Source organism: Pagrus pagrus (genome assembly GCF_965226575.1).
Source record: "Pagrus pagrus genome assembly, chromosome: 9".
NCBI lineage: Eukaryota > Metazoa > Chordata > Actinopteri > Spariformes > Sparidae > Pagrus > Pagrus pagrus.
The window spans coordinates 28,123,438-28,149,110 of record NC_140193.1 but is presented as its reverse complement, the minus strand read 5'-3'; the positions used below and the strand labels follow the sequence as shown (position 1 = coordinate 28,149,110).

General features: G+C 40.7%; 1 protein-coding gene across 1 annotated transcript in view; it reads right to left on the bottom strand.

Moving 5' to 3' along the window:
- Positions 1–25,673, bottom strand: part of LOC311262277 (contactin-associated protein-like 5) — a 116,700-nt gene that overhangs the window by 58,322 nt on the left and 32,705 nt on the right. Inside the window, exons 4-10 of the mRNA XM_084361553.1 lie at positions 25,444–25,591; positions 20,453–20,656; positions 19,662–19,846; positions 15,651–15,794; positions 10,221–10,488; positions 1,104–1,247; positions 806–965 (exon numbers count right to left, since the gene is read on the bottom strand). Of these exons, the coding sequence (XP_084217679.1) occupies positions 806–965; positions 1,104–1,247; positions 10,221–10,488; positions 15,651–15,794; positions 19,662–19,846; positions 20,453–20,656; positions 25,444–25,591 (1,253 nt within the window). The remainder of the gene's footprint in view (positions 1–805; positions 966–1,103; positions 1,248–10,220; positions 10,489–15,650; positions 15,795–19,661; positions 19,847–20,452; positions 20,657–25,443; positions 25,592–25,673) is intronic.

Genomic DNA, 25,673 nt, shown 5'->3' with positions numbered 1-25,673 from the left:
TTTTTTATTATATGTTAGAGTTCACCAAGAGCTATTTATACTATAAAAACTGGGTCTGCTTTTGCACTCATCCATTAATAAAGTGTACGTTTTTTCGTTTTGTTTTTTTTTTATTTACACCTATGCACACAAAAGATGTATGCATCTCAGTTTGGCAAAAGAAAAGATTCCAATCCAATTTCTATCTTCTGTCATTTCCTACTGTCTGTCCCCTCCGCCAACAGACTGGCAGCACAGTTGTGTTTGCATTTCCTCTGACAGGGGACATCCACAGTAGAAAGGAAATGGTTTGAAATCTGACAAAGGAGAGACCCTCCTCGGGGCAAATACAAGATAAAAAACACAAGTTTGCATCTTTGTCTGGTTCATATAAATGTTCCAAGCTACATGCAGACATTCAATGAGCTCATAGGTCTGCCAATCTCATTCACAGGGCCCACAGCTGTGCAGGGTAATGAGGGAGAGGGACGGGGAGGGATGCCACACAGGCCAGTAGGGAGCAGCTTGTTAGCATAGTCCTCTGCCAGAAAAGGTGTTGCCGACTTTCTGTTGCAATTTAATTGGATGATCCTGTCAGCGTGTTTGTCTTTATAGGACAAGATGTCAGTGACTTTCAGGCAGCTCTGCAGACAACACTGCCATCTCCAAATTAACAATGTGGGCATGAATAACTCTCTGCTGCCAGCTTGGATAACGTTTTAAAGACTGTTGTATTTGACACATTTTGACTGTTGATTGTCAAAGTTTCCGGTAATAACTGTCCTCTAATTAATTAAAATGTAAATAAAAAATTATACCAACTTACCTGTCTCTAATATTGCAGGTGTCAAACTGGAGCTCATTATAATTGCCCAGCAGCCCTTGCTGTACATGATTGAGATTCATCGGCTGCCTGTTGATGAATATGAGCCGCATACAGCCTTGGAAGGCCGGAGTCTGGTGCTGACAGTTCATCGTGGAACAGCCTGGACGGAAATGACACATGATGGAACCTTAGTTTAACTGCACAAGGAATTTGAACCAAGAAAAATGCTGTTGAAGTGTGTGTGAGAGATTAATTTATGTGTCTTAACATTGTAAACATGCTGTGAGAACCCACTGACCTCCAAAATAAAAGCTGCCTTTTGATTCCAGTTGTTCCCACAGTTCGATTGAGGAGGACGGCTCGTTATCCACAGTGAAAGTGATCTGTAGATTCCTGGTGTCGAGACTCACAGAGTGCCACAGACCATCATTGACTCTGTGACCTGAGGAAGAACATTTCACATTAAGCCTCGGTGAAATGGCTTTAGTTTAGTTTAGTGGTCTGCAGCACAGAAAGAGATATTTGTTTCGACCATTTTCCTGTGAAGCGTTTCTACCATTGCATTCTGGTTCACTGCAGTGTGATATGGTCAAAGTGGGTGTTTTCTCAGCAGTCACCACTAATACATCAATGGACCAACAAGAACATGGCCGCGTTTGAGTCAGCAGATTAGTTAAAGATAAACTGTAAATTTTGTAATAGCTGGCAACACCGCCGTCAAATACCAAAATTTCCTCTCATCACAGCTCCTTCACACAGCTGCTGTCACTTCACTGACACACGAGACAGTCACAGAGCTTCAAGGCTCCTCCATCACTCAAAACAAAAACCTCCCCCTCCCCTTCCCCCTCCCCCTCCCCCGCCCTGTCACTGTCAACACTCCTTACTGCTCGCTTTATCATGTAGATGAAGTTAATGTGCAGATAAGGTGGAACGACTCAAACGCCAGCATCTTTATATCTAATAGTAGCGAACAAAATGCTGGAGGTGCATCACTGCCGGAAGTGTAAAGCAACTACGTACTGTACTGTACTGTACTCTAACTACTGTATTATATACTTCTACTTGGTTCATCTCAGAGGAAATGATTGTACTTTTTAATTCACTGCAGTTTTTCGACAGTTATTCGTCTCCTAACAGATAAGGACTTTGAAAACCTTCAATGAGCAGATTAAATACGATGCATCGTTATTCAATACGATGAAGTACACAACAGTTTATAAAACAATTTGACCAGCTGCAACACTACAATCTTGCCTGCATGTTTATCTTTGTATGTACCTCTGGACAGAAGATGCCAATAAGCTGTTCTTCGACTATTTTTTAATGACGTTATTTTGAGATATTTTTTTTATTGAGATAACAGCGTTGTTTTTCTTGTGATAACAGATAAATGTATCTTGTTATCTCAGGAAAGTAAAATGCAGATTTCTGGAGTTGACAAGATCATTTACCAAAAGAAAACAACTTTTGTTTTCTTGCAATCACAGGATAATTATGGAGAACTCCAGAATCAGTGTTCGGTTCATTTGATCATACCTGATTTCAGCTTTCAAGCTCACTGTCATGACTGACAGGGAGGCTTCATAACTGAACTGCAGAGTGACGTTCACTTCAGTGGTCAGCGGGATCACTGAAGTGCACTCGCCTGTGAAGTTGCAGCCTCCTCTCCTTAAAAAACGAGAACTGATCGGGGTGTTATCTCTGACACAATGCTTCTCCTGCCTGTGTCAGACCTTGACTGAAGTACAGGCTATGCATGCTGGCATGGCACTGCTGATCTGTGATAAACATTTAAAGCATTAAGAAGAGACAACCTCTTGTTTTCTCGAGATAAATTGTTGATTATCCCGTTAACCTTAGATAACAAAATAATTAATTTGTCATCTCGAGATAACGGCATCAAATAAAGTAATTGCAAGCATGAAAGCCTGGCTGTTCTCAGCTGATAGTATAATATATAATGACAATGTCAGGAGCAATTCTGCTCGCATGTTGAAAAGTTTACTTTTAGCTGATTTAAGCAAATTTAATTTTTTGAACTACAACAATTAGCCGATTAATCAGTTAGTTGACTGGAAAAAAATTGGCAACCATTGTGATTACTGATGAACAAACACGTCGACCGTTGGCTGGTTTCACAATTTTTTTTTTTTTTTTTTTAAGTTTAGCCAAATAATTGGCATCTTAATTGATAATGAAGATAACTGTTAGTCACAGCCCTCGTACTGTGATATCACAGATTGAGATTATGTTGGATAAGTGTCAGATAAATAGTGTCAGATAGGACCTAGTAGGTGTACTGTGTGTTGGGATGTTTCAGATGTGAAACTCATTTACATTCTAACTTGTTGCCATCAATGTTCACTTTTTGAATCAAATATCAAACCAAATCACTTTAAACCATGAACTTCTCCCATATAATCACTCTGATGCTCATCAGGCAAATTCCCTGCTGGTTTCTGCAAAAAGCCATAAAACTGGCTCAGTGTTTTCATATAAATTGTGCTCTTTCATCCATCCATTTTCATTCGAGTACCATAATTCCCCCTCTGTTAAAATAGCAGAAACGTCTGCTTTTTAAACGACTGACCGCTTGCTTAACCCAAAATTTTCATAATTGGAAATAGAAAAAAATCCATCTGAAAGTCAGTTTCAAACCATTTGGACTTTAAAAAATCTATTAAAACCCAAAAGATGAGTAATAAGCCAACTCAGCTTGATCCACAAACCATTTCTTTTAAATTGACAGTGACAGCTCATCTCACGGAGCTGTGGCCATCAAGAGGACGACGCCACAATGGCAGCTGAGAATGGAAATTACTGATCCACGCCTCCATTTTGACTCTGTTTGTCCCCGACTGAATTAGCATCCAGATTGAGCTGTGCTGCGCTACGGGAACTCAGAGGGGACAAGACGGTCACGCAGAGTGCACACTGGGACTTACTTTAGTTACTCTAAAATCAGATTGTCCGGTCTCTTGGGAAAACTTGAGAATTTCAGATGCAATCCAATGACGCCTCTCGCTTACAGCACAACCTTTTATCCCAGAAGACTGTGAATGCCACGGGGCATTTTTTCTCCAGCCCATTGACTGTTTCATGGAATAGGCAGTGTAGCCGCGAGGGAATGCTGGCGAGCATCCGTGGGAGTTTCCCTTCCCCCATTCAGCTCATATCTCATCATCTCCTTGCTGCCCTGCTGCTGGCCAAGCTTGAAGTGTCAAAGTGCTATCTAGGACAGATATATAATGTTTTTGTATCACATCAGTGAACTGCGTGACAGCCGCTCAACTGTTAAGAAAAACATTTGCCTATTCTTCCTCTGTCTGAGACTACTTCTCTGAGCCCCAGTGCTGCCTCCAGGAAATACACAGTTTCATGTGACAGAGTCGTGTCATTACTGCACCAAGCTGCAGTGGCAGCTGCTTCAAGTTCTTGACAACCCCAAACTGGCAGTAGATGCAGAGTGAGGTGAATGAAACAAAAGTTTGTTTTGGATGTTGCGACCCAGAGTTGTGTGTCTGGTTGTCTGAGTGAGACAAACATGTTTACTTGTATGGAAATCAAGCTGTTGGTGCGGATCATCTCTGGGCTGAAGAGAGGAAGATACAGATCAATATTCTTTCCACATTAAGGCCGCTGTGCACTTAGCTTGAGTACAGCACTTTATCAAACAGCGCCTATTGCATTTCTCCCTAAGCTATTTCATTGTCTACTTGTCAAACTAAAAAACAAAACAAAAAAAAAACAGTCGCCTTTCTAATAACACTGAAAAGTGGGAAGAACAAGAGGTTAGATTTAGGAAAAATAAATAATTTGCGAGAGCTTTGACGCGCCCTGCGGCTCAGTTTAATGAGTTCAATGACACCTCCGCTGCACGGCATTTGACTTTGCTGACGTATGTGATCGTTTGGGGGAGAGGGTTGAAAAAGGTGAGAATACTCAATAATCTATGAACTTCATTTTAATTGCGTTTGAGATTCATGACTTCCGTCTGTTCAGGGTGTTAACAGACTTTAGAGTGCAGACAGAAATGCACGCATCCTCACGACTGGTGTAGCAATTACATGTTTCTGTCACACAGCACACTCATGTTGACTCACATATATATTTTGAATTGAACCAAATTACAAAAGTTGTTCAACTCTGCTTTCTTCAGCTCTGGATTATTATTGCCAAAATTAAGTCTTTCTCTTTCAAGCAGACCATGACAGGATGATCCACGCTTCTATAACATCATGCCCTGATTACTGCTCTTCCACCTTTTTAAAAATGCAGCTTTTCGGCTTTGAATTGACTTCAAAAACAAGAGACTACATCCGCCTGTTCTCACTCCCAATGCATCAAATGCAGCAGCCTGCTCAGTGGCCCCATGCCTCTAACTCTGAGACTGTAGTTACCCCTCTTGCATCACTTCTTGATGTGCCCCTGTAGTGCAGTAAAGAGTGGTCTCGGTGGTTAGATCAGATTAGATCTTTCACTGGACTTTCCCTTTGATGACGGGAGTTCCCATCTCATCCGTGACCAAGAGTCAAGAGTGATGGTTTTAAGTTATGTCACTTAAGTCACACATGCGTAGATGAGATAACTTATGTTACGAACGCAAAGTGAGTGATGTAGCTAGGTCATTTACGTTACGTGAGGTATGTAACCCTAACCATAACTTTGAGTGAAAAGTCTGGACATTTTAACCTAAAGTAATATTTTTCCTGAACTGAGAGCTGCTGTAAGTGCTAGTCTTTATTAAGATAAGTGTCCAATCGGGATAGGGAACTCCATAAAGAGGCGGTCCTGCCTGCTCCTGAGGATCTCCGGTTTGCTGCTATGTCTGTCATGTGTTGACGTAAAGAGGAGGGAGGGGACTGCAACTGTGACATGGCACAGAACTTAGCCAAAACAACGACCACTCTTACAGCAGCTTTAACCGAGTACATTCATAGCATAGCAACTGTTAGTCAGAAAGGTTTATTTTGAAAGTTTACCTGATGTAGCATATAATGCACCGTGCTTACTTGACCATGGGGCCCTTCATGTACAAAACTGACACTAGAGGGGTGGTGGTGGTGGTGGTGGGGGGTGTCAGTCTGAAGCTGAAGGCCGCTGACAAGCTGCGGCTGTATTTGACGAGCTGGGAGTGAGAACGTGTTGACCACATCACTCGCATCCTTGCCTCTCTCTTTAACGGTTGTCTGTCAGTTTTAGAATTGATTTTAAGATTTTATTGCAAACTTTTAAAGCTCTGCAGGGTTTGGGTCCCATTATAATGCTGACTTACTGCTTCCCCATGAGGCTGTAGGTAACCTTAGATCCTCAGCTGCGTCCCTCCTGTCGGTCCAGAGGTCCCACCTCGTAACATAGCCTTGTAGCAGTCAATGATTTGATTGATTGCACTGTTATTCACTAGTTTTGCTTCTAGCTGTTATTATTTTGTCATATACAGGTACAGTGTAGTCCTGCTTTCTTATTTAAACTATATGTCTTGTTTGAAAAGCATGTTATTATTATTATTATTATCATATTCATGCACCACAGGAACAATAAAGACTTATCAGCAGTGACACCAGCTTTCTCTGCTCAGCATATCATTCATAGAGAAGATTTATAACTGCTGAGTGTGTGATTCACCCTTTTAACATGGGACTACAATCACTTTGGGGCCCTAATGTAATTAAGGGATTTACCCCCCATGTCTGCATTTGATGCAGCACATTCACAAAGGATAATTCTGCTTTTTGCAGACTAGATCCCAGGGATTATGTCTCAGTACAGTTAAAATGTTACTGGCCTCTGTTGAAGAGCGAGATGAGCCCCCTGAATTTGTAACCAAGATGCTATCAGAGCTCTTGCTCAATAATAATCTTAGCTGTGACCTTCAGAAATCCAGCCGAGGAGGGAGGAAATACGAGGAATCCTAATGAAAATAAGTGGGTAAGTAAATAGATAAAATTGCCCAAATTGCTGAGAAGTCAATTCATATCAAACTAATATCAGACTACCTCTTTATTCTGCTAAATTAATTTGCAGTCAAACTTTTATTTATTGCAAACAACAAGATGACTCCAGGTCATTTTCCTCATGTGCAGCTCTAAGGCTCATAGTCCCTGGTGCAGTTAGGTAATTTAATGCAGCTTGAGGTAAATTATATAAAAGGGAATATTGTCCCTTAGCTGTGGTTGTCTTCTCCATCTATATTTCCCTGCAGCCTACCATCTGTTCAAAGTCTGGCTTCCCCAAACAATCACTGTTATCTCTATTATCTTTGCTAAGCAATCCCACACAGAGGACTGAATGATATTATTCTCTGAGTAATTCCAAGAAAATAAACTTTTTTGAAGTTTATTGAGGAGAAAGATGATAAAAGTAAGTTGGATGAAATGACTTTGACTCAGTAAAGTGAAGCGCACAAACAGGTAGCCAGGTGGAGTCGGAGACGTCCACATTACAAACAGGGCAGGCTGGGGTCAGCATGTTGGTGTGTCTCCAGTTCAGCACAAGTTAAATGAAAAAAAATACCCCAGTGGTTATATCTAGAAGGTCAAGTTTAAAGGGATAGTTAGAGTTTTCTGAGGTGGGGTTGTATGACGTGCTGATCCATAGTCTGTGTATTAGCTAGAGTATGGTGGTCAACATGCCCCCAGTTTGGAGAAGCAGCAGGAGTAATGTACTTCTGCAGACGAGGGCAGCAGCAAAATGTTTTTTAGCCACTTAAAAGATGGCCCACTTAAAAAAAATCACTGTGGATATAAGTGTACGCTATATTTAGAATATTTTGAGCGCTCGACTTAACCGTCAGACAGCCCGTCCTTTCCACACTACATTTTCTTAAGCGTAGAACTTCTGTAGTCTTACGCATTTCACACACCGCTGCAGAACAGCTGTTTGGGTCTAAGATTCAGCAGTTTACAGAAGAAGGAAGGTGAAGAGCATACAGCAGAAAAGCTTTTGGAGAGACTTCTGTGGAAATTGCATTTCTTTACAGGTTGTTGGGTTGTTTCATTCATTTCCAGGTATTTACCCGATAGTAGGTGTCTATCTGGCTTATTTGGCAGGGATCTGACCAGTGCATTAAGTGTTGTTTATGCTTGAGAAAGTGTAGAGCCAAAAAGGGCCGTCTGATTGCAAGGTCAAGGTGATGTGCTGAAAATATTGTAAATATAGCACACTTAAAGTGATATTGATTTCTTCAGGTTGGCCTGTTTTAGGTCGCTAAAAAGCGCTTTACTGCTGACCCCATCAACAGCAGGACATTGCTTTGCTTCTGTGCCAGTTCTGCTCTCTGCTTCTTCAAACTGGAAGCGTGCTGGCCACCAGCTACTATATGTAATACACTGACTGTGCACCTCAAACAACTCCACTTTGTAAACCCCAAACTATGCCTTTAAAGTTATAGGTCTTAAATCATGACTACCCGAAATGGGGCTGGAGTTGGCGCACCACAAAGTTCAATTTGGCCCGCCAGATGTTTCAAGCAAAAAACAATCACAAATCAGTATAAACGCAGAGCTTACCTTTCACTATGGCACAGACCTTACTCTGTTTGACTCCACACCGCGTCGTGTCTAAGTGCTTTCATGTACTGTAAAGTGTTTCATGTAAGTCACACTTGACTGATTAAACATGATCAAACTCTTCAAAGCAGTCCTCATTTTACACCCTATTGTATGGCTGATCTGTGATGGCCTCACATTACAGCCTGACGCCGGCTACAGGTTACTCGCCTACAGTGTAAGAGCCACGGTGAACTCCTGCTGAACTGAAAGTGTGGTTTTGTAATTGCTGTTTGGTACTGTGTGTTGTTTTGTTTATTCAGTTTGTTGTTGTTTGTTCTGTGTTTTGTTTTTTGCATATTGTCTGTTGTATGTATTGATTTACTGATGGGTATGTGGTGCTGTGAAAAATCATTTTCCCTTGGGATAGTAAAGTCTAAGTCTAAAGAAATATGATAAAAATTATGTGAGGTAAAAACGCTCTTTAAATATGTAGGATCTGTTATTATAAACTATTTCTCATAATCTGCACATGGCGGGCAGAGTGACAGTCAGGATCCAACTTTCCAACGTTTTGCATCTTAACAATACGATACAATAAAACAGGTGTGTGCTTTAGGCCCATCGGCCAACATTTAGTTTCAGTTTTGTCCCTCCAAGGGAAAAGGTTCGGCCACCCCTGTTTTAGATTGACAGATTTAGGATTAGGACTACATTACAGTCCAAGTGTATTTGAGCAGTAGTTCCATCACCATTTCTACCCTTTTTTTCCTCACAAGGTTTTTAATTAGTGCATAAATTAAAGTCAGTGGTTCACTTAAATTGGCCCTGTGGGGTTATCTCTTAAAGAAGTTATGTTTGCATTCAGTGTTACCCACAAAGACAGATAGTGTAAGTCCTTGAGCTCTGACAGATGTGTTAAGTGCATTTCATTCTTAATAAAACATGATTTTTTAAAAGCATTTTAAACCCAATATTGTTAAAATACATCCTTAGTAGCTTGCAGTCTTCTTCCCTGCCTTTATTGGCACACTGCTGCATATACATGGAGATGAATGGAATAGTGTGACACCATTAGCAGGACTGTGTATTGCAATACCCACACGCATGCATGTGTGCATCCTCATGTGCACGCTCAAGACACACCGAACTGGAAAACACTCACAGAAATAAAAATAAGCTCTACAGAGAACCTTTGAGCTGAAACATTTTTCACTTTACTGCTCTTAAATATTTTAAATGTCAAGAGAGGCAGTGACATACACTGTGTTCTGCTGAATGCTTAATATGTAAACTAATTGCTTGCGTGGTTAGAAAGTGAACTGATCTGTGGAGATTATCACAATGACTCACAGCATAATAACGATACAGCTTCTTTTTTAAATGAAAAACACTGGGCAAAAGCTTAATTCAAATGTACTGTAGGTATAAAGTAGAGAAGTTAAACGTAGGGGAGGGGGGATATAAAGACTTTATCACAAAACTGGATAAAAACGCTCCAGGTGAGCTGTGGTGAATTTTCCTTTTTTGTGATAATCGTGAATTTCCTCACGAGTGACTTGAAAAAGCTGTCCACCTCGATAACTCCTGTATCGATTCACCCTATTCAAGACTGTTTAACTGTTTTTTATTAAAAAGGATGTTCGCAAGAAAAGATTTGTGTCCTGTTTATTCTGTTTCTGCCTTTGTAGGAGTTTTGAGCATATTTTGATTATCAGAATAATACAGCAAATCACATTTATTTTGGACTAACACCAACTCTATGATAATTGTGACATGAAATTTTCACATGCCTCAGTTAATAATAGAATTCAGTCTGTGTGTCTGTCTGGATGAATACAGTCAGGGACAGTCCTCACTAACACACTTATTCAATTCCTGTTTTCATGTGTTTGTTTCTGTTTATGTGTGGCCTGTGGACTCACCAGCAGAGACCTCTGATTTCTGCCGTCCTGAGTTGTGCAGGGTCAGGTACAGCCGGCTGTTGCTGATCTGCAACTCCAGTCTCTGGGGCTCCGGGTTCAGCTGCACAGAGAGCAGCAGCCCGTCTGGGTTCCACGTCCGAAACTGGAAGCGAACAGAGAAACCCCCAGTGGCAGACGCCGCTGACGGAAGTGACAGGAAGCTGCTGCCGGAGCTCACAAAGGTGCAGGCCACCAGCTGGGGCTGCGAACACGAGAAGGTCACATTGCCCTGGAGGACGACAGACCCAAGGACACAGATTAACATGCGTCTTCAGCTACATGTCCCACGTCTCATGGGAAACTAATTGTGATACGTCGGGAAATAAATGTTGATATACACAATAGGGAACAGATGGGTAAAGAACCATGAGCAGAACTGTGACTTTATCTGTAACCTTTAACCAGTTCAACTCAATTACATGTCACCAACTGTCGATCAATCATCAGCAGTAACTTATTCTACTTGGATGAAAATATTAATTCATAATTATGATACAAAAGGACTGCCACATTTTATGTATGGTATAAGATTTTAACCAATTTCTTTTTTTGTTCTTTTATTCTTTATATATTTTTTTTACATTAAATACAACAAATTCACAAACACAGAAAAAGATTATGAGAAATCAATAAACATACAGTATATATATAGATATAGATATATGATTGTGGCTATATATGTGTGTGTGTGTGTATATATATATATATATATATATAACTAGAAACATGGAAAATGAAAATTCCATCTCAATCAACAGGCACTGCAGCATAACAAAATTAAGCTTAGGAGAGAAGAAAGAAAGAAAGAAAAAAAAAACGAATGTACTCAGCAGCAGAGGAAGTAACTCACATAAACTGACGAGCTTTAACCATTGGTTTTCAGTGGCAGACAAGACAGACTCTCTGTAGACAGATTGTCCAGAATTTGTCAGACTTATGATAAAGTTCGTGAGTCAATTTCTCCAGCGGATAAAGAGATGATATCTGCGATATCCACATATCAACTGTGGGAGTCTGAGTCTCCAACAGAGATTTGGTATCCATATCAAATTGCTCGTCAAGGGTGTAGTTTAACAGGTGCTTACCAATAACCTGTTGAACCACAGAGTCAACCACTTTCCTGAATGCTTGGATGCGGCCACATGACCAAAACAAATGAATAAATGTACCTTTATGAATTTTACATTTATAACAAAGGTTTGAGCTGTTGGGGAACATCTGGAGTTGAATAGGTTTAAAATAAATTCTGTGGAAGAATTTGAAATTTTGGAAACTGTATGGAAACTGAAGTACATTTTGGAAAGACCCCACTGCATATCTTGGTCCAGTCTGCTGAACTAAATGCCAGCCCCGGGTCACGTTCCCACAACGGCTTCAAGGGATCATAAGCAGAAGTATCTGAATATGGCAGTCAATCATAAAACCTTGAAATCATTCCTTGAAAAGATTTGGCAGAGATTATGACATCTAGCTCCGACAGCTTTAGACAAATCACCCTCTTCTTTAAAAGACACTCTATGAAATGACGGATTCTGAGATATTTTAAAAAAATCTTCATGAGGAATATCAAAATCACATCTAATTTGTTCAAATGATTTTAGAGAGTCAGAGACCGGCAAGCCAGAAAAATCTGAGAGGCCCTTGCAAGTTCAGTGCCAGAGGAGACCGGACAGAGATAACAGAAGGAAATTCACATATTTTCTCACATCACTCCAGGCCAGTAATGTGTTGTTAATATTCATGTTATCTGATCCATACTAGTGATATCTTAACCGATTTCAATTAAAAAAGCACATAAAGATGAAAGGACTTTGACATTTTGGGATATAGTTTTTGTTTCTTGCAGAGAGCTGAAGAGATTGATGCAACTTTTATATATCATAATTATTATCCAGCAGATGATACACTTAGCTTAAAGGCACAATATGTATTTCTGCTGCTAGAGTTCGTTCTATTATAGCAAAAAAACGTGTTTGCAGAGTGTTGTATGGGGACGACCAGTCGGTGTGTGAGGACAGAGCCGCTGCTCAGAGCAGTCCAGCTTTGGAGGAGAGAATCAGGGCAGAGCCAGACCTTCTGGAGAAATAAACACCTGGAGTCTCATCAGATTCTGCTCTGATACAGAGCAGGTTACTGAAGGGAGGAGAGCTCAGAGATTCATCTTTAACTTTTGGGATTAAAAAGTTGATTTATCTTCAATCCTGTTTATCAACCTGACTGCGGCAGTTATCCACAGAGGTGACCTCTATTATCAACTGGAGCTGGAGGGGAAATTTACTACATGAAGGAAACGCCACAGAGTAGAGAGGGGAAAAAGAAGAGAGAGAACCGGAGTCCCTGGTGAGTGCTGAGTTCAGTAATTGACCTGACCTGACTACAAACACAAAGATACAACCTCTGTTATGTACAGTAAAGTAATCTGGTTGTCTGGGGCAAATAAACACAAATTTGGTTCCCGGGTGGTGAACACGCCATTAAACAACCATCTGTCTCAGGCACAGATGTTTACAGACAAGGTCACATGATTAGTCTCACACACCGACTTCCTTCTTCACCCTCTGACTCTCTCCCAGAAAATATAGCAACAGGCGAACAAATGAAACGCACCGCAGAGTCAACTTGTTGATACATACTATATCTTTCAGCATAAAGACCGCAAATATGAGAAAAGGCTAGATTTGCCCAGCGTAAGGTAACATGTTGTTATGTTATATCTCAAACAACATGTGACTACAGTGTGTTTTACAGGTGCCTTAAGGCTGATTTTAACTAGAGCCAGGCTAGCTGTTTCCACCAATTTTTAGTCTTTATGCTAAGCTAAGATAACAAGCTGTTGCCCGCACCTTTATATTTAACATCCACATATAGCAGCAGTATCCATCTTCTTATCTGACCTTTAACAAGAAGGTGAAAAAGCACATTTTTCCCAAAACGTTGATGTGTTATTTTCAGAATTTCATATGGAGTTAAATAATTGTGAAAATCATTCTAAACTATTTTCCCTTTCTGTCATCGAGCACTGTCATTGTGTCGGGGTGGTTCGTGGGCTGAATAAACTACAAAATCAGCAGAAAAGTGAAAAAGGGCAATAGATAGTTAAACGGAAGAGCAGCCAATATAGATTTTTACACACACACACACACACATATATATATTTATATGTATATATATATAAACCCATTTAAGTTTACATTTCAGTTTAATTCTGTGCAGTGCAGAGGTCGTGTTAGGTACAGTCAAACACAGCCCGGTTGTGTCTGTTGAGGTCAGAGCCCCATCAGCTGTGGTGCCTGCAGGGCAGCACAGAGCAATCACAGCTCTTTGACTCTCAATGTGATTCTCTCCCATCAACCTCAGGGAGATAGCCCCATTGAAATTCCATTACAGCTTCCATCATGACAGTTTCTCTCCACCTCTCCGCCTCTGTTGTCAGTAAAGGCCTTTTAACGCAGCAATCAGACTCTAAAAGGCAGCGGATGTCTCAGATGAGATGTGGCTTGTGGCTCTTTGGCCGACCAATCTGATTTGTGTGGGAGGTCGACTCTTCAAATGAATCCATTCACACACTTGGTCTTAATGATATAGTCGTAAGGATCACAATGGATGTCATGATTGTTTTCACATAATTCTCTGCTTCCATACCAGAATGCGTTAAATCTGACAAATCAGATACAAATCAATTGAGATGAAATTGTGAAACCTCACAGCAAGAAGAAACTAAAGCATCGATATTAAACACTCTAGTGCCACGGCTCTGAGGATGGCAATGTCAGTAGCCAGCCATTTTAGTCCAAACAGAAATATCACTAAAATAACAACTATGCTAAAAAACAAGTTGAATAAAACAACATTGCCAGACGTATAATAATTATCCCATTTGTACGCTGATTAAAGTAAAAGTAAAAGTAAAATTGGTGGTATTACCCTTTAATGACAGTCTTATCAGCCCAGTTGTAGTGTGTTTGTGTTGTGTGCAGAGGTAGCAGATGTTCTAAACAAAGATGCTGAACATGGCAAACATAATATCTGCAATACATGAACAAGTTAGCATTACCACTGTGACCATGTTAGCATGCTGATGTTAGCATTTAGTTGTGCTTAAGTACGGCCTAATGGAGCTGCTAGCATAGTGCACACGTTAGTATCAATCTTCTTGGGCAGAGTAGTGAAAGAAATGTACTGCATGTTTCTACAACCTGTGTCTTAGTTTAGTTTTGGCCCAAATTCATATCATTAGGTTTAGTTTAACCAAAACATTGGGAATTGAAAATGAAATATTACAGACTATATTGTGAACTCTTTACAGCAGAGCAGTCGCTATAGTCAGAGGCTCTGCAATAATCCAAGGGCCATTAACAGACAACCCTCAGTGGGGAAGCTGCATGTGGATGTTTACCTGCACACATGGCCCTTTCAATCATATGCTGCTGGCTTTTCTAAATGCCTTTATTCATATATAAATCATCGCCCAAAGAGTGTTGACCTCCTGATTCAAATAAACAGAAACTCTTATACGCCTCTCATACAGGAGACATATATGAACGCACATTGAACCCACATTTATTGATGTTATAAATCTGTAATAGCTTCATCTCCGGATGCCACTCCAAGCAGCTACGCCAGTCCGCAGTGCAGCTTTATACACTCCACTGCTAAATCAAAGAAATACACTGAATCGGATAATATTTATATATATACAGTATATATGCAATATAAATAAAGGTTCACTTGTTTCCTTTTAGTGTGCTCTCCCACTTTCTGTCTTTAAATATCATTAAAGCCATTTCTGTCTCAAGCAGAGATTCTCTGCTGTGTAAAAAAGCTTTCAAATGGCAAAGTGCTTTCTCACATCTGTGAGCTTTTAAAAGCAATAAATCTGTTTCTTGGAATAGAAACAGAAGAACTGTACAGAGCTCGAAGAAGTCATCTGGACTGACCCAACCTGGATCTACAGGGGAGGCTGAAGATTTTTCCTGACCTGGTACAAAGAGTATTCATCTTGATAAGGAGCCTCAGAGCTTATCACACACATATCAGTGTAATATATCAATAATAGTCATGCAAAAATGTAAAACGTGTGTGAGGTTATTTAGAAACACTGTAACAGTGTCACCAGACAGCAGTTTGTTTTTTAACCTGTTCTTGGTGTTTAATAATCAAATCTAATACTTTAATCCGTTGAGTTAATACAGATTATTTTCTAAAGATGTAGAGATATCCAGTATCAGTCTTCTTTAATCTAACTCAAGCTCTTAGGACAAATCTTTAAAACATCTGACACATTTACAGTACATACATATGGATTGAATGTGGGTGGACAAGCAGCCGAATCGCTAAAAGCACGTGCTGCAGCGCCTAAAAACTGTAACTCTGAAACTCCATGCAACTCACCACGCTGTGTATCTGTGGCTTGCGTCTCTTTGCCAGATCTATGATATTGATTCCGTTGTAGTAGAGGTTTTCCATGCAGCCGTGGAAGTTCTTCCTCAGAAAGGTGCCGGGTTTACCAGGCAGTGGGATGCCTCCGAAACTCAGCTTTCAAGGCAAGAAAAGAAAAACAGATCTATTATCACTGGATACAGATATTGATCCTACATAGTGGCATAATAAACAGTGGATGTAAAAAAAACAAAATAAAACGAAATTCACAGTCTGTTCTATTATCTGCTGCACAATGTTACTCTACCATCACCATTGTGAACAGAATAGTGTAAGAAGACTTTTTGCTACTTCAACATGACAGTACCACCATTAGACAGTGAATTGTCTATTTTTAACAGGGTGATGGCCCCATCTGCACACACACCCATACACCCCTGTCAAAGGACACTTAACCATTACTGTGATATTTCTACCTCCACAGTTCCACTTCATCCTTCATCCTTCTCCCAGTCTACAATGTCTCTTAATAACTGTGTAATGAAGTAATAAGTAAATAGACTTTTGCAGCGATCTGAGTCTGTTCAGGCACTCGTGTTTCTCACAACACACTACAAGCGAGGACATGTTTAGTAACATGACCCACATGACCACTTTGAATTCATTACCATCTAATTCTTTGAAGGACACCCTTTTACAGCAGCACACACGTGACTGGTCAAAGAACATTATAGGAAAACTACAGGACTACAGCGGTGTGTCTCTATAATCCTCTCGTCCTTCTGTGGCTACACAAGTCTTCTTGTCACTGATCATGAAGATGACATGAATCTATGGAGCATATAGGCTACAATAAAGTATAGAATTGAGTGTTTATAATCTATAGATTAGAGAATATTATACTGAGAGAAAAAGCTGTAAACACAAATCTGTTTACTCCTTCAGCACCATGGATTCATCAATACACAGCACAGTTAAGCCACCGATACTTCAGAACCACGGTCTGGGCCATAGATTCTAACTTGCACAAATCTTAGTCAGGATCAATAAGTCAGGCAGACTCGACGAACATATGCCACCAAACAACCCCTCTGTCCCTGCACTCTCTCCGCTAATACGGGATGGAGATGGGGGATGGCATCCCCCCCTCATCCCTGCTCAAATTGCCCACTGGCCACCGTCCACAGAGAGTGGCTCTTAAAGAAAATGTTTTCACATTGTGGTTTGGAAGAACTTGGCAGGCCTGCACAGAGTCCTCACTTCAACCCTATCAGGCACCTTTGGGATGAACTGGAACTTTGACTGCGAGCCAGACCTTATCATCCAACATCAGTGTTGGACCTCACAAATGCTATTGTATCTGAATGGGAGCAAATCCCTGCAGCCAGCTTCCAAGCTGTTTTTGAAAGTCTTCCCAGAGGAGCAGAGGCTGTTTCAGCAGCAGATTAATGTTGGAATAACACAGAACTCGTCAAATGCAGCAGCAGCCTGGTCAGCGGCCTGAAGCTTCAAACTGTGATGCTCTACCTGCCCCTCTAGTGTTGGTCTGCAACGTGAAGAGCGCCACAGTCAGATAGGTAATATACAGCGTATGGTTGGACTTTACTGTTAAAGCTTGCTGACAAACAGGCCACATATTATGAGGTTAATACATGACTGTTATTAATGTAATATAACTGACATAAGTATGTCAATGAAATCTGTTAACTGTGATTTTGTCATTCTGTTCTGTACATGCAACATTTACTTGGAGAGGAATCGTCCTCTGCGGCTTTTTTTCCTGTTAAAAGGGTTTTTTATTTTAATATTGCAAGTTTTTCCTGACTCAAATTGAGGGGACGGAGGATGTCGTTCACTGTACTGGTTGTAAAGCCCGCTGAGGCCATGTGATTGTGATTTGGGGCTATATAAATAAAACTGATTTGATTTGATTTGATAAGTCCACCCCCACCTCTCGTTCTTTTACACTACTGCACTAGAGGGGCACTTCAAGAATGACGCTAGACCAGTAACTACAGTGGCAAAATTACAAGTGTAGTGCCGCTGACCAGGTAGCTGTATGTAATTTGTTGGAAGTGAGAACATTGTTAATAACATGTTGGTGTAATGTCAGGGTGTCCACATACATTTGGTCAATCCAGGAGTAAGTGCCATGTTGTGTTTCAACATTGGCTGCATGTGTGCGAATTCAAACTGCGTCTATGAGGGTGATATTTTTATGACTTTACCCTTTCAGCTCAGCCCTGCTCCCAGAGCTACTGTTGCTCTGCCTGACAACTTTCCATGCCAGCACTGCATAGTTTTGGAAATGCTAAAAAGAATGCTAATCTCTTAATTCTTTAAACATGGAGAATCACTCGCTCCCTCGACGCCAGCAAGCATCAACTTACATAATCTGCTTTCATTGTTTTCCATTGTAGTCTCCTAACTGGCTGCGAGCGACGCAGCATGATGTGGCGTGCCATTTGGAGTCTGAAGTCCTGTTTTATTATATATTTCTATTTTCACTCCTGTCACTCATGTAGGAATCGCATTTCAGACGAGGAATAGTTGGTTCATGAAGTTGAAATTAGGAGTAATATAAACATGATCACCCACTTTTTCTGCAAAACCTAAATAAGGAGCCAGCTGTCCAGAGGGACATCACCACAGAGCTAAGGGTTGCTGGTAAGAAAACACACCATCTCTAATTGCTGTTGGCTACAAGGCGTGTCACTTCCAGAAGACAAACATCTAAATATCACAGTATCAAACGTGTATATTCTGTTTAGAAAGTACAAATGTAGGAAGACAGGCTGTCTTAGCAAACTCCCCCATCTTAACTCGAGTGTCTTAGTGTCCAATCTGATCTCTGCACAGCTGATGAGACGCAACAGAATGAATATTTAACAGATTCGGTGTGGACAGTGAGCGTCTGACATCGTGACACATCGGATGCTCTCATGCACAGTGTGGGGTAACGTTACTTTTAAAAATAACTCATTACGTTACAAGATTACTGCCATTAAAAAGTAACTTGTTACGCTACTGTGTTATCTACTGAGAAAAGTAACACGTTTTTAGAGTTACAAAAAATCACAGTTAAACCTCTTAGCGACTCATGTGGGTTATATTGTGCAGACGGCGTGTAGCCAACTGTACATGTACCTTTAAATGTACTGACTCTACTGTCATTTTGAAGCCTTCTTTAAGGCCCATAATCATTAACTCTGCAGCCTAATAATAGGAATGACAGACGCAATATAACATTTACGGCTCTTTATTCTGCTAACAAGGTAATGACCAGACCTCCAGGCCTCTCCCCGGGCGCACTGGATGGCAGTAATTGGTTCCAGTAATGGGCATTTAGATGAAAAATGTACTCAATAACAGATTACCTGAATTGCAGAACGAATGCGTTACATTACTCGTTACCACAAAAAAGTAATCTCTCGAATGGATTACTTTTTAACAAGTTACCCCCAAAATGGCTCATTCCGTTCAGACAGTGTTAGAGCTCCATCACAACAAATCTGAGGAGAGGTCATGACAGGCATGCTGTACTTAGATTGGACAATGTCTGTCTGATGGAGGGGTTTCGTGTTCAGTCAGTGAAAGGGTGTCTGGTGAGTTACTGTTAGAGGGCATATCTCATAATCTCTGTTTTTTTAATACAGTTTGGAACTGGAATAAATCATATTCGTGCAAAGTTTTTGGAAGTTGACAGCGTTGTCGGCAGGCTCTTATTCCTTTGAGACAACAGAAATAACTTGTTCCTGCTACTTTTCTGGTTCTCTCAGTTCTATCTTTCATTACAGAGACGTAATTTCAAAGCATGCCCCTTCCCCAGGGCTTCCATACACTAGACTCTGTTTACCATAGTGCTCCGAGGCTTATTATTAACTCCACTCATCGCTGTGTTAGTAATGATAGGGTTGTCTGGCCCGCACTGGATAAATTCATTAAGTGATAAGCTCACATTTATGAGGCGGTTCTTGCTATCTCACCTCCAATTTATGTAATTCAATCATCACATGAACTTACCTCGTAGTCCACCTCCAGTGAGTGTCCTTCTCCTTTGGTTTGGAAGTGCTGTGTGTGGGAGTCCACTGTGAGGTTAACCTGCCTGTTGAAGCGCTCCATTTGGACAGAGTGCCAGTGCTGGTCATCCAGCAGGCTGCCTACAGTAACTGCAACACGGCTACTGCTGAACCTCAATCTGTTGTCGTCTGGAGGAACACAAAGAAAAACAGAAGGAGCACGGTTAGCAGCTTTAAATCTTTGACAGTGAGCCTGGAAATGTGTGAGGGAAGATAGGCAGAGCTCAGAACACCGTGAACGCACACAGTTGTGTCTGATCCAGTCACTCAAGTGACTTCTACAATAGAAATGGGTAAATTGGTTAAACTGGACAATGAATTACAGCAAAGTAATCAATTACTATTCTTATAATCGAGTACTTGTTGAAGTTATTGCCCAACACAGAATGTCAAAAGGGTCTAAACTTCTTTATTTTGTTGTCAGTCGAATGCCTTTTGCTTGGAAAACTGCAATCTGATCCACAGATAGTTATCACTGCAATTTGAAGGCATAAATTTGGTCTTTGGTGTGTTGTGAAAAACCTCATTACGAGGTGGAAATGAAGTGAGATGCACAAACGATAACCACCACCCTGCTGTAATACCTCTCAATCATGAAAACATCCCCCAGAATACACCTCTTTTAAAGGCTTCATATCTTCTCAATCTGGGGAAAAGCCACTCACCGCATTCAACGTGAGACTTAACTCTTAGGAAATAAAAAATCGATTTTCGAGCTAGACGTCAGGAAAGCACCTAAGTTGAGGTAGAGGTCCAGTCTTCCTCGGTGAAGCTCCAGGGTGATATAATCTCCTCTCTGGCCCTCTCCATGCAGTAAAACACCCTCCGCCTGGTGGCTTTTGAAGCGTAGCGAGATCACGTCCTTTACCGTTGACATGGACTTCTGGTTGAACCGGTAGAGCAGCGCACTTCTGCCGTCAAAGTCTGCCACATATGACTCTGAAAGAAGATAGAATAACTGAAATCAGTATTGCACACAGGACTTTTCAGTGAACAATACGGAAAAAAGGTTAACCCTTCATTTCACAGGTCCTCAAATGTCACGGTAATCAGGTGCTAATTAGGTAACACATTTGAAATTAGCTTCTGCTGATCATGCCATTTTAATTTCCACCTCGTTTTTGTCTAACTTCCCCTCAGCAGGCCACCACAGTGAAGTGAGTTGTCGCAGCTTCATTTCCATTTTTTTTTTTTTTTTTTGTCCAACTTGTGCAGGTTGGTAAGTTAAGTCCAACTTAAGAATTTTTCCTGATGTAACTTTTTAATATTCAGCCACCACAGACTGCTAATTACCAACAAGAAGAACTTCATAATCAGGAATCAAGTTACTAATTTCCCATTTTAAAAGTTCCATTTCCTTAATTGCCTGTTAAAGCCTAATTATAATGTCTTCACACTACTCAGGTTAAATTTTAAACTCTTTTTATACTTTGAGACACACAATAGCAAGTAATTGTTAAAAAGTAAAAGTTAATAGTATTTATAATCATTTAAGTGCCTGCATATAATAACTCCAATAAGTCACTGTGTGTGTGTGCCTGAGTGTGACAGAAAGACAAAGTCTGATTTTTGATTGTTGAGTTTGTGAGAATGCAAATGATCAAAAGAAATGTGCAGAAAGCAGAAGTAAGTTAAGTTTGTGTTCGTGCCGTACCGCCATATTGTTTTTGTCTAACTTCCCCTCAGCAGGCCACCACTGTGATGTGAGTTGTCGCAGCTTCATTTTCCAATTTTTTTTTTTTGCCCAGCTTGTGCAGGTTGGTGAGTTAAAGTACATTTTTTCAACAATTTCATCACCTCAGTCCAACTTAAGAACAATTTTCCCAAATGTAACTTTTTAATATTCAGCCACCACAGACTGCTAATTACCAACAACAAGAACTTCATAATCAGGAATCAAGTTACTAATTCCCCATTTTAAAAGTTTTGTTTCCTTAATTGCCTGTTGAAGCCTAATTATAATGTCTTCACACTACTCAGGTTAAATTTTAAACTTTTTTTATACACACAATAGCAAGTAATTGTTAAAAATTATTAAATATAATAATTTAAGTGCCTGCATATAATAACTCCAATAAGTCACTGTGTGTGTGTGTGCGTGAGTGTGACAGAAAGAGAAAGAGTCTGATTTTTGATTGTCGAGTTTGTGAGAATGCAAATTATTGAAAGAAATGTGCAGAAAGCAGAAGTAAGTTACGTTTGTGTTCGTGCCGTAGCACCAGACTACAGAGCAGCGTCTTCACTCAGGCTGTGAGACTCAGCACTCTGTCTTGATAAATTTGTTTGAATTTTATGGCTCATCATACCGAAAATGATGAGAGGAAAAATAAGAAGTCATTGTGTACTAATAAGAGGAACAACAAAAGCATAAACAAAAGGGCAATAAATAGAATGATAAAAGCGGATGACATCGTGAAAAGCAGGGGCAGGCGATAACGCAAAATGAGTTAGGACAAGCCGTTTAATTAAGGCAGAATATAGCCACTGGCTGCATTAATTAAATTCAATTTAATACAAGAGAATAATCCTTTCAGCATCACCACTATCAAAACAATCAAATAATTAAAAATGTAATTAAGTGGCGGTAACACAGAGGAGTCAATAACAAATAAATGCACAGGTTAATGAGTCTGTACGCAGTCTGTCATGAGACATGCAGCCCTGTTGATCACTGTTACACTGCAGCAGTGCTGGGAGGCCAGCTGCTATACAGTAATCAGACTGACAAAGGAAAGAGTACTGTACTCAGCCTTTGTTCTCCTCATAGCACCAACACCAGCCAGCTCGCTGTCAAAATGGAGAAAATCTCAATCTGTAATACACTCTCTGTGTTTCACCCTCCTCATTCATATACAATAGAGTTCAGGGAGTCCTCAGGAATATATTTGAGATCAGTTAATAGTGTGGGGGGCACTCTCACAGTCACCTCCATATAATCCTGCTTCAGAGAGACACTCCTGTATAGATTACAGTCTGTAATGCAGCAGAATGAGCTGCAAGGCAGTGAAACCTGCCTGCGTCTCTCTCTCAGTCTGATGGCAGGTGATTGTTACTTCATTCTCTGTTCATCAGTAACATTGTTACTCATAGTATCAGTAGTTTGTGCACATACACATGCAGTTGAAGAATAAACTGACCGGTGGAAGAAGAAGAAGTATACGAGGAGGCATTAGTTTTATACCTGCTTGTCTAATATTAATACACTCCACTACTGTGTGTTGGTTAGACATCATAAAACTGATCACTGTGGGATATTCTGACTGTGTTTCACACTGCATTAATTCACTGGCTCATCTAGTTAGTGCTGCTTCACAATGCGTGGGAGAGTGTGTCACTGAATCCCCATTACATGTGTTTTATTGAGGTTTGCTCATAAATGCTGCTGTGTGTCTGAGCAGCATTCCTTTTCCTCCACTGTGCAGTCACAGTCTAGTTTGTTAGGCATGGAAGTATGGAACCCATTAATGTCATCCTTTATCACTCAATGCTCTGAGATGGTTATCCTTGAGAAATAACTGCCTTGTTTTATTTCTGTTTTACTTTAAAAAGCCTGAAAGAAAACTTATTTCATTATCTTCAGACAATTCACAGCCTAAATTGAGGAGAGCACACACTGGAGTCATGTGATGCACTTTGGCAAACCTGCAGCTGTTGTTTTCTATATGCTCCCACACACACACACACACACACACACACACACACACACACACACACACACACAGGCGTGTCTTGGCTCTCCTCAAGGACTGAAACGCCACAAAAAAAAAGCGATTTTTAACACTCGCTCCCAGGATTGGCACATCCCAGCCACTGTTCCGTGACTGATTCTTCTGTCTGGGAGGCACATCTGGTGTGTGCCTCACTCCTTGAAGCTAGCCTGTGTATGTCGCACCTTATGAATAGGCCCAGTTAGTTCCCCCCTTGTCCTTTAGGTTACGGCAGAGAACAATGACTCCGCGATGCATCCCGCGTGGACAGACTCTCTATTATAGGAGAAGTATAAAAACATGTCATCCTGAGATAATGAGGTATTTATCTCAGGATGACAGCTTTTCATTGAGACAAGAAGATAATTAAGTAATGATGGGAAAGATAAACAAGCAAAGTAAATTATGAATTTGGCATTAATTGGCCCGCTTGTGTTAGAACCGTGTTAGTATTAACATCAGCAACCTAATGATCTAACTAACAAAAGGAAAAGTTCACTTAAAAATGAAAACTCATGCATTATCTATTAACTCCCATGCTGATAAAGAATGTCAGGTGAAGTGTCATAGTCCATTAAACATTTCTGGAGCTTCACAGCACAGCAGTGATGCAGCATTCCCCTAAACAACTGAAGTAGCTGGAGACTTGTTTCACAACATAATGAAAAAACAACAGAAAACTGGATTGGCACACTGTAGAGTGCATACCTCTGCCAAGGCCCAACACCCCTTTTTGTACTCACCCTTTTAAAAAACCTAAATCCATGGATCACTGCCTGAGAAATTAACGGAAATGGAAATGGAAAAAAACATGCAATGTTAAAGAAAGTGAGAAAACAATTCTTGGATCCGTTCCGTTATCTGGATCTGCACCAGAAGTTAATGGAGTCTATTCTGGGCAGAGACCCATCCTCCATCCAAATGTTGTGCTCAGTAGTGTTTGTGTAATCCTGCTGACAAACCAACCAACCAACCAAAAAACCGACCCACGTGAAAACAGAACCACACTGGTCCATACAGCTTGTTTGGTGTAATCCAAGTCTCTGGAGGCCCTGATGTCCAAAATTCATTTCAAAGGAAGGTATTTACTCCATTATGTGCACCCACGTAAATAACGTTTTTTCAGGCTTCCTGATGGAGTTATTTTATATTTTCACTCCTGTTCTGTTCCCCACAGTCCCAGATAATTCAGCTGTTTAGGAGAATTATGCAACGCTGTTTTGCTGTGAAGCTCCAGAAATGTTTTGTGGACTACAAATGTTCACCTGACTTTCAAGCAGCACGAGAGCGAGTAGTTCATTGTTGGGTGAACTGTTCCTTTGAATCAGAACATAAAATGGCTCCATACAGCTCGTCCTGCGTAATCCCTGTTTCCAGATGCCCTGAAATCCCACATTGATTTGAAAAGGTTTTATTTACACCCTCCATGCATCTCGTGCACTCACTTCAGATGAGGTGTGTGCTAACGCTTTAAGCGTAGCAGCTACAGTGAAGATTTCACTTTAAAAAATGACGTAATATGCATCTTTCTAAATCAATCTAGGATCCCAGGGGCTTCCGGAGGCTTGGATTATAATGCGGACGAGCTGTGGAGCCATTTTATATATATATTTGTTGTTTTTTAACATTTTTTGGAGCCTTTTTTCTAACAACTGAAACCCAGAGCCACAGACTCACCAGACTTTCCAACATTCAGTCTGAAGCTGCTAGCTTCCTGGTTTGAATTATCAAGTTTTATTCTTGGGGTGTTAAATGTGAGGAGATATGCGCAGATGTGTGTTTCAGACCCTGGCTGTTGCGGTTTTGATTCATCGCATCATATGCTGTCTGGAGTATCAAACAGCGTGTTAAAACTGAGTGAAGAGAAAATAGTCCTCATTACTCTCCATCAAGAGCGTAGCTGCAAAGCCGGATGCACAAATGAACAAATCCTTCTAGGCAGTGTAACTACAGAGCGTCTGATGCGCAGACTGAGTGCTCTCAGACTGTGGTGTTAACTCCAGGGTGTGTGTTACTCACTGTAGGAGCAGCCATACACCTCCACTCTGAGGCCCATCCAGCCGCTGGGGTTCCAGTCGCGAGGGATGAAACGCAGGAAACGTGTTCTCACTGGGTGGGACAGCTTGTTCTGGACGACGGCCTCTGAATTCGTATTCCCGACAAATCTCTGCAGGAGCAAGGAGGGACAAAGATTGCAGTCATGACGGTGGCATAAAAGTGATGTAAAGCAAGTGACCAAGGCTCCGGCG